Source organism: Falco rusticolus, chromosome 2 (genome assembly GCF_015220075.1).
Source record: "Falco rusticolus isolate bFalRus1 chromosome 2, bFalRus1.pri, whole genome shotgun sequence".
In the NCBI taxonomy this organism is placed as follows: Eukaryota; Metazoa; Chordata; class Aves; order Falconiformes; family Falconidae; genus Falco; species Falco rusticolus.
Window position 1 is genome coordinate 89,703 of NC_051188.1, and position 13,842 is coordinate 103,544.

At 61.8% G+C, this 13,842-nt stretch overlaps 1 protein-coding gene and 1 long non-coding RNA gene across 2 annotated transcripts; one reads left to right on the top strand and one right to left on the bottom strand.

Annotated features, from left to right (window-relative positions):
- The first annotated feature begins 161 nt into the window (after window positions 1-161).
- Window positions 162-3,544, top strand: LOC119142618. Its single transcript, XR_005102353.1, has 2 exons — window positions 162-258; window positions 1,617-3,544. It is a non-coding gene; the product is annotated as an uncharacterized LOC119142618 (long non-coding RNA).
- Window positions 3,076-9,678, bottom strand: LAMTOR1 (late endosomal/lysosomal adaptor, MAPK and MTOR activator 1). Its single transcript, XM_037375712.1, has 5 exons — window positions 9,546-9,678; window positions 7,162-7,307; window positions 6,046-6,123; window positions 5,356-5,482; window positions 3,076-3,713 (listed from the first exon to the last, which is right to left on the bottom strand). Exons 1-5 carry the CDS (start codon window positions 9,585-9,587, stop codon window positions 3,621-3,623), a joined length of 486 nt encoding a protein of 161 aa, XP_037231609.1. The 5' UTR covers window positions 9,588-9,678; the 3' UTR covers window positions 3,076-3,620.
- Between the last annotated feature and the right edge of the window lie 4,164 nt (window positions 9,679-13,842).

Consider the following 13,842-nt stretch of genomic DNA (forward strand, 5'->3'; position numbering starts at 1 on the left):
CCCCGCCGCCTCACCATTGGCTGCTGCCGGGGCGGAACGCGCGGCGGGTGCGAGAGTGACGGGGGGGACTACAAATCCCAGCGGCCGCTGTGCGCGGGCCGAGTCTCGCCTTAGCCGCTTGGAACGCCGGGAGAACGTTGCATGGCAACGGCGGGGGGGGGGGTGGCGCTCCCGCGACGGGTTCGGGGACACCCGCGGGGCCCCCTGCAGCAGGACCGGGGCCGGCGTGAAGCCGCGGGAAGGGGCGCCCCTGTGAGGGTACGGGGACACGTGGGGGGGGGGCTCCAGGCCGATACGGGACCGGGCGTGAGGCGGAGGGGCTAAACTTCAAATCCAGTCTTAGCTTTTCTCCGTGACTGACTTTACAGTATCGCATAAAGTGGGCAGCTGCTGCCAGGGCTCGGGCACGCGCGCAGGGAGCAGCGTTTCCTGATGGTCAGAGGGACCCTCCGGTGTTCCAGGGTCTGCCCATGGCCTCTGGGCCGGGCACGGGGCGGCCACTGATGCGAGGTCCCTGTGAGGTGTCCCTGCGAGGGCTTACTGTGAGGGGTCCCTGTGAGGGTCCCTCTGAGGAGATCCTGTGAGGGGATCCTGTGAGGTGTCGCTGTGAGGGGATCCTGCAAGGTGTCCCTGTGAGGGGTCCCTGTGAGGGGATCCTGCGAGGTGTCCCTGTGAGGGGTCCCTGCGAGGGGATCCTGCGAGGTGTCCCTGTGAGGGGATCCTGCGAGGTGTCCCTGTGAGGGGTCCCTGTGAGGGGATCCTGCGAGGTGTCCCTGTGAGGGGATCCTGCGAGGTGTCCCTGTGAGGGGTCCCTGCGAGGTGTCCCTGTGAGGGGTCCCTGCGAGGGGATCCTGTGAGGCAGAGGGGCCGGGACTCCCGTCGGGGTCAGGGACACGCGTAGGAATGGGCGCCTGGAGGGGGCCCAGGGCTGGCAGGCCACCAGGAGGGGGTTTCTTGGGGGCAGGGGGTCCTGGGGGGCCGTCAGCTCCCAACGCGGATGGGACCCAGGGGATCTCTGGCCTGGGACCCACGCTCAGGGGGCTGGGACGCACAAGGGACCGGGGCAGGGCACACGCCTGCTCTGAACTCCAGATGACCACGCTCTGCTGCAGTGTGTAGCTGTGCGTTACAGAGACCGGGGCACAACGCTGAGGCCGAGCTGACTCTCTAAAGCTGTTGGAAGCGACAAACGAAGGGGCTTCTAATCGAGGGGGGCAGCCTTGGGAAGCAGGGGGGGGGGGGGGGGAAGGAACGGACGGGGAAAAGATCTCGGTTGTCCAGTTTTGTAGGGAACGAAAACAGTGTGGTGTTTGACAGTGATAATGTGCAGCTGTGGCCTTGCTTTGACGATGTGCAGCTCTGATCCTGCAGCAAAGATGTAAATAACTTTGAGGGAGTATGAGAATAAACCTGGATGAGACAGAAACAAGGGGGAACGTGATCTCACCTCTAGAGGATAAGGGAACAGCAGAGTCGCCTGTAGTGAGCAGGGGCTGGGTGCATGGACAGTAGAGCTTCAGAAATAATAAAGCTTTTAGCAGCGCACGTACAGAGTATAAATTATAAAAGCTGTAACTAAGTAACAATAAATGTCTTTGCCTCACAACCCTTGCAAGGTCCGTGCCTCGTATGCCACAGAAGTTATGCAGGAAGAAGCCTCTGAGTGAGGAAGTTCTGGCCCCGAGGGGAGAGCAGCCGATAAGGCCTTGCAACCCCCAGAAAGTTGGTCGAAAGTAGGGCAAAGGTGACTGTGGCAGTGGGAGATCGCGACCTCGGACTCACATGGCCCCCGAGAGAGGGCAGCCCCCGCTTGGGGAGATGCGCCCTCAATAAACACCTTCAGCAGCACTGCCTGAGGGTGCGCACTAGTTTGCACGAGAAGTGAGACACTTGTAACCAGCCCTGTGCGTGAATGAAAATGAATGTATCATGCATGCTGGATGTGCAAGGGCTCTGCTGTATATAACGTGTCCTCAAGCAGCTCGGTGTGCACGCTAGGAGGAAATCTCCCCTGTGCATCCAGCAGTGCAATAAACTGCCATCAGCTTTCTAAACTATCGTTTGATTTGGAGAATTTTCTTGGTTGCAATTTTTGGTAACACACAGAGGCCCAGGGCAGGGTAGGGACATGTGTGGATGTGCGTGGGGGTTACCTGCAGGAACCCCAGGGTTGGTGCAGGCCCACTCTGCCCCATAGCACCACACAGGAAGGGCCCTGCCCCACAGTGGGCGATGCCAGCCCAGGCGGACCCCCTAGCTCACCCCTCCCCAACTTCAGCCGCATCAGCTCCATCCAGGGTGGGTCCAGCAAGGTCCCCGCTCCCCCCACAGGAGCCTCCAAACCCCTTCTGTACTGGAGGACCCTCTCCCCCGAGCTGCTGACAGAGGCAGACAGCGGCTCATGCAGTTGTTTTCTACAAAATAGGACCCTGGGGTAGCCATGGAGGTGGACCCCACCCCACAGATCAGACCCAGACAGCAACACAAGGGCTAGCGGTGGCACAGGACTGCCCAGAGGTATGGGGATGCACTGGCAGCGGTGCAGCCACGCTCAGCCCCCTACCCTATGGCATACCTGGGTGGCACAACCGGACCTTGCAGCTCCCACATGCCGCTCTGCTCAGCCCCAAGAGTGGGGAGAAGCCATGGGGCCACATCTGATCCCACACGCTGGGATGGAGGAGACACCAGAAAGCCCCCCCAGCCTCCCTGTACCACCAGCAGCTGTCCAGAGCTGCCTCCAGCCCCAGCTCACCCTGTCTTGCTGTATGGGGCTGGGGGCATCAGCACACCCTGCCCACCCCCAGAGCATTTGCCAGAAGCTGGTCCAGTGGGTCCCAGTAACCAGCTGGGAGATTAGAGGAAGGCTCCAGGGACTTTATCCAGAGCACAGAGCAAACTCCATAACCAGAACACAGAAAAGCAAGTCCTGTCCCTTAACAGGGGCACATCCTTCCCCAAACCCCCTGTACCTGCTCCCAGGAAGGGCAGGGGGACATGGGTGTCAGCACAGCTCCCCCAGGGCTCTCCCACTGCATCCACGCTGCGGTTGGTGCAGAACAACGGAGACAGGTGCTGGATAAACATGATTTTATCTACTGTGGCCAAAAATAATAATTAAAAAAAACCAAAATAAAGGTCCAAACATGTAAAAATGAGTAGAAAGGGTGTCAGACGCCACTAAGTCCCACGCAGAGAGTCACATCTGCAGCAGCCTGACTCTGGCACCCCTTGGTTCCTGCCCACCCTTCTCAGCGATGCGGCACATGGTGCTGACCCGTGCCGGGGTGCCCCCGCGTTGGCATTCCCTTTGTGGTCATCCCTGTGCAATGTGGCGTCTGGCAAAATGCAGCCCCCTCCCCACACACACCCACCCATGAGGAAGAGGAGGAGAAAGCCTCTGAGCAGCACCAGCAGGTACCGCTGCAGGGCTGACATGCCGGCAATGGGCATCTTGGTGAATAGTAGGAAATCGGGTGTCTGTACAAGTTCTGTTGTGGTGCCATGGGGAGGGAGGGAAGGAGAGGAGAAAGGAAAAGAAACAAACAAAAAAGACAAGGAAGGGGAAAAAACAAAAAGCAACCCAAAAATCGGTGAAGCTGTGGTGCTGTGGGGTGGGCTCAGGGGATGCCAAACTGTACAACCAGTTCTTCTTTGGCGTCAACGCGGATCTGTGAGAGTGCGCTGAAGGCGTAGGCAGCTATCCGGGACACCTGTGGGTGCAAGCGTAGCAGCCAGCGTCAGCTTTGGCGAGCATGGTTATCCCAAAGAAAAGCCCACAGAGCAGCAGGCCTGGAGGCCCCAGCACATGCCACAGCAGCGGGGCACCAGCCCCAGGTGTTTAACATTGCTCAGAAGCAGGACAGGAGGGGGAAGCACCCCCCACCCTGCAGCCCTCCCACCCCTGGCGGTGCCAGCCCACCCGCAGGACAGGGAACATTTGCGCTCCCCAAAGGTCCCTGTTGCCAGGGCTGCACTGGGGCAGGGCTGTGCCCCAGGGAGACACTGCAGCAGCAGCCCCCTCCCCGACGCAGGGCTCCGGGTCAAAATGCTTTCAAAACCCTAAAACCAGGCTTTTGTTCTCAGAGTGGAGGCTGTGCCAGCAGGGCCAGACCTGTCCCTAAGTCAGCCCTGTCCCTGGGAGAAGCCATGACATCTCAGTCCACCCCACAGTCAACGGGAAAGCTGGGCTGCCTGGGCAGCTCCTGGCACAGCGGCTCGCTGCAGGTAAGTACAGGCAGGTGAGCTTGCCACAGTGGGAGAACGTGCCCTCTGAGCAGGACCCACAGCTGTTCCCAAGATCCAGCCTGGCAGAAAGAGCAAGACAGAGGCCGACTGGCAGAATCCTGCCTGCCGGCAGCTCCTTCCTGCCTCCACAAGCTCAGGCCTGGCTATGTCCCACCCTGGGAGGTCCCTTGGCAGGGCTGCTCTGCTTGCTGGGACATGCCTGGATACCAGCCTGTCTGCCTTTGGGAAGGGGTTTTTGGCAGCACAGGGACAGTCTCCTCTCCCTGCATCCTTCAATACTCAAATGCCCCGGGTAAGGAGGAAGCTCGATGAGCAGAACAAGCTGCAGCGAGGTTTTTGTACTGGGCTGCTCCCAGGTGCTGGCAGAAGCCACAACACCTCAGCCAGCCCCACAGCCAGCAGGAAAGCCGCAGCTTTCAAGTCCCGTCACTCTGAGAACTGGCATATGGTTTAAGAACCAGCCCTTGCCAGCAGGGAACAGGGACAGCCAGCCTGCCAACAAACCTGGGCCTCGCCAGTGCTAAAGTGGCAGCTCCTGCCTCTGAGGAAAGAGTGTTTCCCCAGCAGCCCCCTCCTTAAAGCAGCAGGAGGTCTCCCTGGGAGCAAAGCTGTCTGTGCTGCAAAACACCCTCCTGCTGTAAATGATGTTCTGAAGGGACTGGAAGGAGTACAGAGCCGCAACCTGCATGCAGTTACTGCTCTAGAGATGTGTGACTGGGCTTTGCCTTCAGCACTAACAAGCCCTTACAGGGCTGCCTGAAACTTGGGATGTTTCTGCATTGCCCACCAGCACTGTGACTCCCAGCACCACACTCACCGGAGCCCTGGCACAGCCCATGCTCAAGCCCATGGTGCCTGTGCTCCTCTGGCGAAGATGCACCAAGCTAAAGACAGAAGGGGCCACCAGGACCTGCCTGGGATCTCCAGCACAGCCAGGCGGCCGCAGACGAACTGAAACAGTCGCTGCCACAATTGCCAGGGCTCCCAGCGAGTGGAGACAGCACTGCTTCTACAGGACCAGGACACTTCAGCTCCCACATCTTCATGGAACATCAAGGTGGGGCCAGGAAGCAGCTGTAGGGCAGAGCTCCCCCCAGCCCCTCTCACCTGCTGCAGGTCTGCAAAGGGGACGGGGTCACTGGCGAGTACTTGGTGCGGTTGGTTGGTCAGAGACGGCAGCAGCGGGAGCTTCTTCCAGTGAGTCAGGTTGTTGCTCAGCATGGCCAGGCGCGTGCTGCGGTAGGGAGAGCAGCTAGGGTCAGCACTGGCACCGGCAAGGAGCACGCCAGCCTGCCGCAGGGAGCAACGGGACACTGGGAGACCCAGGTTCAGCAGAAGATGCGTGCTGCATTTCCAGGCACAAGCACCACCAAGAGGGAACCAGGGAGAGCCGCGCTGCATCACTCCCAGCATCCATCCCCTCTCCAACCCCCGATGTAGGAGGATAAGGGAGCTTCCAGCTCTCCAACACAGGCGCCTTTCAAGCGGGAGCAATCACATCCAGCTACACGCCATCTGCTCTGAGTGCCAGGAGGAAACACAGGAGCCCTTTGTGCGTGGCTGCCCTTGCCAAGCCCGTAGCCGGGACGAGGCCTCTGCCCACTGACACCGCCACGGGCCTCACCCAGCAGTGCCAGGGGGTGGAGAAGAGGAGCGAGGCCAAGCACCACCTCCCTGGATGCAGGGAGCCCTGTGACACACTGAGTTTACTCTCCCAAAGCCAAACCCCCAAGGCCTGGCCTGGGGACACAGCTTTGAGGGGCTGCAAGCATCCCAAGGGAGCAGGGCAGGTCCCACCTGTACTGCCTGGCTCTGTCCATGTACTCGTGCTGCTCCATGCCCTGGGAATCAGCTGCTGACACGTCGATGATGTTGCTGTGGAGACACAAGACAGCAGGTCCCACTGCAGGCTTGTCACTCCCCCCGAGCCCCCTCCGCATCTCAGGCAAACTAAGCACCCTCCAGTGAAGGTGCCAGGACTTCAGCTCCCTAAGATGAACAGCCTGGGACTGTTAGGAGGCCAGACTCACAGCATGGATGCAGCCAGCTGGACACCAGTGTGCCAGGCTGGAGCAGCTTCTTGCTGGGAAGGAAACACCAAGACTATTTGCCTGCAACTGCCCCGAGGCCGATGCAGCCAAAGGCACAGAGTGCTGGGGGCTTTGGTCCACAGCCTCCTGCGGTGTGGGCTGGCCTGTACCCTGCGGACCTCGGCACACAGCCACATGGGGAAGGAGGCTTCACCATGCCATAAGGGCTATGAGGATTAAGCGTTTGGCAGCCATCCTGAGAGCCCTGGTACCAGGCCCCGGGCTCAGAGAGGAGCTGGACACTCACCCAGGTCCATGCCACAGCCTGGCCGCATGCCCCACACCTTTCCCCCCCACCCACAAGCAGAGTAGCACTCAGGGCTGCTGTGACACCACGTGTCACACACATACCAGTTGCCACTGGCCCCTCTGTGCCAGGCAGGGCCCATACGCAACCCAAAGCCCCCCCGTCAGACAGGCAGGGCACAGCCCCCACCCCACATTTCCCCCACCATGTTCAGGGTCAACCTCCCTGGAGAGGACAGAACACCCCATCCCCAGTGCTGGTGCCACCCAGTCCCCCTCTCTGCATACCCAAGGACTCGCTTTCCCAGCTGAGCAGCCGAGGGGTCACCTCACACCCGAGGTCTCATTTCTGCACCCCCATGGGGCTCAAATCAGAGGTAGGAGGTTGTCCACAGGCAGCCACTGCCAGAGCTCCCCCCTTTCTCTCAGCACCTACAGCCAGTTGCAGGCAGACCCCCGACAAAGCTGCCATGTCCCACAGTCATCGCTAGTTCCCAAGACATCCTGCCTGCCTGGCCACGGCACCTGCCCACCCCATCATGCTGCAGCACTGAGGTGGTTACGGCACAAGGCTTACATGGCCGTTTTGGCGAGGATGGAGGACAGCATGGCCTGCTCATCTGTGCGCGCTGATGGGAGGTTGTGGTAGCTCTGCTCTGCTCCATTCAGCACCTTGTTGGGAGGGCTGGACGCTGGTTCCAGCAGCCGCTTCGTCTCTTCTTCCTGGGGAAAAGGCAAGAGGAGAATCAGCCCCAGCTCCTTTGTGCCAGCAGCTTTCACCTCATAGGACAATGCAAGTCTTGCCATCAGCCTGCCGGGAGGACTCCCTGCACATCCCAGCATAACCCCAGCACAGCCCTGGCTCTGCTAAGGTGACATCCAGGCTCCTCTTTCCAGATCCCTTTGCTTTTTCCCAGCCAAAGCCTCCTGTGCCACAAAGGGAGGAAGCACAGCTGAAATCAGGTAGTGTGGTGGCAGCACATTTAGAGTAGCTAATCCTAGACAGGAGCCTACAGCCCTGCCTGCCCCCTCGGGCAAGCCAACACACCTAGCACCCCATGGCCAGGCAGCATGCGTCCCCTCAAAGGATCCCAACTGCCTGCTCAATGCACCAGCGCTGACCTGCCCAAAACCTGGTGGCTAATTAGGACATGCCCAGCGCATGCTCAACTGGCCTACACAGAACCTACCACAGTCTCATTGCCCAGCTGAGGGCCAGAAAGATCCCTGCCAGACTTTTGTGTCTGCCGGTGCTTATCTGGGCCATGTGAACCCCACCAGCTGCAGCCCAGGGGCACTGTGGGGCTGGGGGTGCCCAGAAGGGGCTCTCAACAGAGCAGAGCCGCAGGGCACATCCCTCCCCAGCTTCAGCCCAGGGAGTGCAGAGTGGTAGCTCAGGCCTTAATCCTCTGGCTTGGCCAAGCAGCAAGGCAGGAACTAGAAGAGCCTGGCAGGGCACTGATAGGCGTAAGTAACCAGGAGAGCAGGATATGCAGCATCCCAGGGTGAGTGAGGAGTGCAGTCACTCCTCTGCATGCCCTGTCAGTGGCATCTTCAGCTCCTCCCTGACCAGCAGCTCTCTCTCCCCTTCCTCCTGCTGGGAAACGCTGCTGCACTCCTCCAGCCAGGCCTCTCCCCTTCCCCACAGCCCATGCCAGAGAGCACCACGGCTTGGTCGCAGGCTAGGCTCCCCCAGGGACAAGCTGTCACAGACGAGCTCCCTGGCAGGGCACAGGCAGGGGCTGCCCACACTGCAGCTGCGGATTAAGTTTCTGCGGGACAGGTGACAGCCCCAATTTTGCAGCAGCTCCTCAGCAAGAGGCACCAGTGGGGACAGTCACACTGTCCCAGGAAGGAAAACCTGGCACCGTTCCCACCAGCACTGTGACTGTTTGGGACCCTGGGCTTAAACCTGCATCGGTACAGGGCATGCAGGGCCAGGGGTGGGGGGCTCCTCTTGCCCCATCCATCAAGCCCCCTACTCCTCCCACGCAGCCCCAGGGACACTGCATCTGGCTGTGTGCACTAGAACAGCAAGAGAAACTCAAGGAACGGGAGACACAAAGATGACTGTGGGCAGGAGAAGCTCCTGTAGACTGTTCTAGGAGAGAGGCCAGCCCTGGCTCTGTGGGGCCAGGGAAGGGCCATACCCCACAATGGGACACCAGCAGGGAGGTAGCACCCACAGGGACAGATGGTCGCAGGCACAGGGGGAAACCGGCCACCACAAATTTACCAGGGTGGAGGGCAAGCACCGGGGCTGCTTCCAAAGGGCCTCTGCAAAGCAGAAATAACGGCAGGAGGGCAGCGCCAGGGAAAGGGGCTGGGCGGCAAGGGGCACGGCCCCAGCACCCCGCAGGTTTCTTTAGGGACTGTCACCCGTGGCTGTGGAACCAGCAGATGCAGCACCGAGGAGCCACGAGCAACGGCTCAGGCCTGCCCCGCACCGGGGGCGGGGTGAAGCCAGGCCAGGGTCACCGGCCTCCCCTTCTCCTGCCGCTGTCACGCCGGCGACATCACCAGGCACCACGCCGGCAGCCTGCCCAGGGCCTGCGGGCCGGGCAGCACCGCAGCGGGACCCAGGCGGCGGTGGGGTCAGACCCCACACACCCCGCAGCGGGGCCGGCAGGAGCGAGGAAGGCTGTCAGGCGCCGGCAGCGGGCCGCGGATGCAGGCCCCACGGCTGTCACGGACTCCTGAGGCCCGTCCCCGCGGGGTGGGGGGGGAGCAGGCGCTGCCCGCAGCCCACCCCGGCGGAGGCAGGCGGACACCCCCAGGCCCGCCCCCCTCGGGACGGAGACCCGCCGTTCGGTCCGGCTCGCCCCGCCCCGGCCAAGGGGAACCCTCCGCTCCGGAAGCAGGGCCGGTAGCGCCGCTTCCCCCCGCCCCGCCCAGCAATACTCGTCTCGGCCCCCGCCGGCCCGCAGACCCCCCGCCCTCCCCCCCCGGCGCGGGGCCCACCTGGTCGGAGGCCGAGGCCTCGCTGCTGTAGCAGCAGCCCATGCCGAGGCGCAGCAGGGCCGCCGCGCCCGCACCCCACCCGCACGGGCCCGCGCCGCACCGATCACGTGAGCGCGCGGCGGGCGGAGCCGCGGCGCTCCCCCGGCCAATCCCGTGACCCGACATCCCGTCACGTGGCAGGAGGGCGGCCAATGGAAAAAGAAGGGCCGAGGACTGGCCCGCCCCGCCTTAAAGGCGCCGCCGTCACGTGAAGGGCAACCAATCAGCGCGCGGGGTCGGGAGGCGGGGGCGGGGACGGAGGAGTGCGCAGGCGCGCAGGTCCCGCCCTCCCCCTCCGCGCCGCGCCCTCCGCCGGGAGCGCGCGCTGGGCGGTGTCACGTCGCGGCGTCACGCGGGCGGGGGCGGTGCCAACCACGGGCACGGGGGCGGGGGCGCGCGCCCCGGGAGGGAGCGTGCCGGGAGCGGGGGGGGCGCGCAGGGCGGCGGGGCTCCTAGTACCCCCAGTGCTCCCAGTGCCCCTAGTATTCCCAATGTCCCCAGTTCCATGCTGTGCCCCCAGTGCTCCCAATGCCCCCAGTGTCCCCAGTTTTCCCCCGTGCCCCCAGTGCTCCCAGTGTCCTCAGTTTCCCCCTGTGCTCCCAGTGCTCCCGGTGACCTTGTGTCCCCAGTTCCCCCCAGTGCTCCCAGTGCCCCCAGTATTCCCAATGTCGCCAGTTTTCCCCAGTGCTCCCAAGGTCCCCAGTTCCCTGCTGTGCCCCCAGTGCTCCCAATGCCCCGTGTCCCCAGTTTCCCCTTATGCCCCCAGTGCTCCCAATGCCCCCAGTGTCCCTAGTTTCCGCTTGTGCCCCTGGTGCCCACAGTGTACCGTTTCCCCCTCTATCCCCAGTGCTCCCAATGACTCCAATGTCCCTGGTGCTCCCAGTGCTCCCCATGCCCACAGTGTCCCCAGGTTGCCCCATGCCCCCACGTGGGGCTGTGGCCATGGCATGCCAAGACTGGGCCTTCCCCTTCCCACTTTGCTCCAGCTGGACCAGGAAATGGCTGGGGTGGCTGCTGGGGTGGGAATGGGGCCACCGGCCCCATGGGGGGGCCCAGGGGTGAGAGGAGCTGGCAGCTCAGCAGGGTGGGGAAACTGAGGCACGGCCAGGGCTGGGCTGGGAGTCCTGCATGCCCTGCCTGCCTGTGTGCCAGGCCTGCCCTGCACGCCCTGCCTGCTATGCCCCGCGTGCCCTGCGTGCATGCCTGCCTGCCCTGCCCACTCATTAAGGCCCTTCGAGTCATGGCTGGTGCCCAGGGGCTCGGCCCACTCCTCCCACTTGGCAGCCCCCTGCCCACACCCCTGGCGCAGGCAGCACCCCGGGCTGAGCCCAGGAGCCTCAGCACTGTGCTCTGCCTGCCAGGCCCTGCTGCCTGCAGCCGCCTGGGACAGCTGGGCAGGGGGCTCTGGAGAGCGTCTGCAGCCAGGATCTCAGTGGGTGTCCTGAGCCCCCCAAAAGCCCCCCAAAGCCATGAGCCCTGAGTCCGCTGAGCCTCCCAAACCACCTGAGCTCCCCAGATTTCTGAGGGCTGTGAACCCTGAGCCTCCCTGAGTCCCCCAAACCCTAAGCTGCCCCAAGGCCTAGACCCTGAGCCTGATGCGAGAAAATACAGTGAAAAGCCTAAAACTGTACAGGCAGGAGTTGCACAGATGACAGGAACTATCAACAGTCAGGCAGGAGCCTCATTAGCTGCGAGAAGGTCTGGAGCTCGGCCTGTGCAGCGCTTCAGAAGGGACGGTCAGTACAGGCGCAGAGGAGCTCCACAAGCATGTCCATCAGTAGCCTTCTGACAAGGACTTGCTAAGTGCTAAAAGAAAAACTGCTGAAGTTGTAAGACTCGAGGACACGAGGTTAAAATAGTTGTGGTAGGGGGAGATCCCGACCTCCTACTCAAGTGGCCCCCCCAAAGAGAGTGAACCCCTGCTCGGGGAGCATGCCCAGTAAAGTTAAAATGAACTGTACCTTCAAATTGAAGCGAGGAAGCAACTAACCAATAATTAGTTAGTAGTTAGTTAGTAGCTGTAGACTTTGGGCAGAACTAACCAACATATGTATAAATATGCATTGTGAGTGTTACAGTTGAATTTGAAATAACTAGAGTTCAAAATAAATTCACTAAGTATTTATTAAGGTAGGAAAGCAAAAAAAAAAAAAACCCCCCAAAAAAAACCCCAAACAGTGCACAGCGCTGGGCCGCCGAGGAGTCACAGCTCCATCCAGGCTCGCAAATTCCGACAAGTAACACAGCCCTTTTATCCTCAGCTTCAAGACCGGTTTAAGCAAACAGTTATGCTCTCAGTCCCGTAGCAAGAAGCTGTATATTACAAAACTAAACTATTTTTACACTAAAGTCTAGACGAAGACAAAGTTGTCATAGTAACATGAGATTATGGTTTAACATTGGCCTTGAGAAGGTACATCTCCACCTCATGGTTAACAGTTAACTCTCTTCTCACCAGACAAAACATTCTCAAATCTGTTGCAGCAAGATCATTCCTTTTGTTAAAAACCCCTTTGATCAGCAAATTACCCTTAGTTACTTATTACAGTGAGTACAACTGGGTGTGCAAGTCAGGAGGAGCGATCCCCCTTGCACCTGGCCCTGCAATAAACACACCCGCTTTATAACTTACCCCAAGTTATGGAGTTTAACTCTGCACGTCAAGCCGAGCTCCTCTGAGCCCCTCAAGCTGCCTGAGCCCCCCAAACTCTAAGCCTTCCAAGCCCTAAGCCCCCCAAGCCCTGAGTCCCCTGAACCCCCTAAAACACCTGAGCCCCTCAAGTACCTGAGCCCCTGAGTCTCCCAAGCCCCCCTGAACCCTCTGAGCCCCCCCAAGACCTGAATCCCCTGAACCCGTGAGCCCCCCAAGCCTGAGGATGTCCCTTTGCCCTCTGCAGCCCCCCTGCAGGTTTGGACATCCCCGTGCTGGGGGGGCTAAGCTGAGCTTCCCCCCTCCTCCAGCCCCAACCCTGCCTGCAGTTCCCTGCTGCTGGTGCTGGCAGCATTGCCAGGCCCATGGGGACCCCACTTGCCTGCACCCCCTCACCCCTTGCCCCGTGCCCACCCCCGCCACGGGGAGCCCTGGCAGCCCTGTGCAGCTTTCTGGGGGCTGCCGGCTCCCCCTGGGCCCATCGCTGCAGCGAGTGCCTCAGTGCTCAGCCCAGCAGGGTATCTCCCTCGCCCCAGCTGTGTGGGAGGCAGCTCCAGTGGGGCTGGGGGGACATGCTGGGGGAGGTCTTCAGGTACCTCCGACCCCCGCATGCAGTGAGAGGCTGGGGATGAGCCCCCGGGCTTGGAGCAGGGCTGGGCAGTCAGGGGTCCCCAAGGGGCACTGCCTGCAGCCACCCCCACCACAGCCCTGCCCCAAGCCCGGCATCCCCTGCCCTGGTCCAGCACCCACCCCCCAAAACCAGCACCCACCCCCTGGCTCCGGTGTGTACTCCCCCAGCCCCAGTATCAGGACCCCAGCCCCAGTACTGGGGCTCGAGCCCCAGTATCAGGCCCCAGCCCCAGTTTCAGGATCCCAGCCCCAGCATCAGGACCCAGTCCCAGTATCAGGACCCCAACACCAGTGACAAGACCCCAGCCCCAGTCCCAGTCCGCCAGTCCCAGCATCAGGATCCAGTATCAAGACCCCAGCCCTAGTAAGAAGACCCCAACCCCAGTCCCAAGACCCCAATCCCAGTGAACCCCAGTCCCGGGACCCCAATCCCAGTGACAGGACCCCAACCCTAGAGAAGGGATCCCAGCTCCAGGACCACTCCCACAGCTCAAGAGCCACCCGCAAGCACCAGCCTGGCCCTGTCCCCATGTCCCCAGCCCCTCAGCCGGGTAACCGGAGCCAGGGCTGGCTGTGACTAAGGTGACACCATCAATAATTAAGTGTGCAGCAGGGCTTGGCACTGCTCGCTGCCTGCTGCCTGTCTGCTGCCTGCAGAGTGGGGACAGGTAGGTGCCACCCCCCCCCACCCTGTCCCCTTGCTGCAGCTGGGGACCCCCAACAGCTCAGGGTGCAGGGTGTGGGGCGCAAGATGTGGGGTGCGGGATGCAGGATATGGGGTGCAGGATGTGGGGCACGGGGGCAGCAAAGCTGGGCCAAGGTGAGTGTGAGGGGCTGTGCCAGGCATTGCCCCCCCCGAGCAGCCCCACAGCCCAACCCCCCAGGACCACTCAGCCCCAGCACAGGGGGCTCCCGGTGCCCCCACTGCCCCCAGAGCACCCCAGGGTGCCCTGGCCCAGCTCTGACCACAGCCCTGCA

Coding starts and splice junctions, on each gene's coding strand:
- LAMTOR1 (XM_037375712.1), bottom strand. CDS start 9,587: ATGGGCTGCTGCTACAGCAGCGAGGCCTCGGCCTCCGACCAG. Junction 5,483..6,045: donor GACAGAGCCAGGCAGTACAG/GTGGGACCTGCC, acceptor TCCCTACCGCAG/CACGCGCCTGGCCATGCTGA. Junction 3,714..5,355: donor CCTTTGCAGACCTGCAGCAG/GTGAGAGGGGCT, acceptor TTGCACCCACAG/GTGTCCCGGATAGCTGCCTA.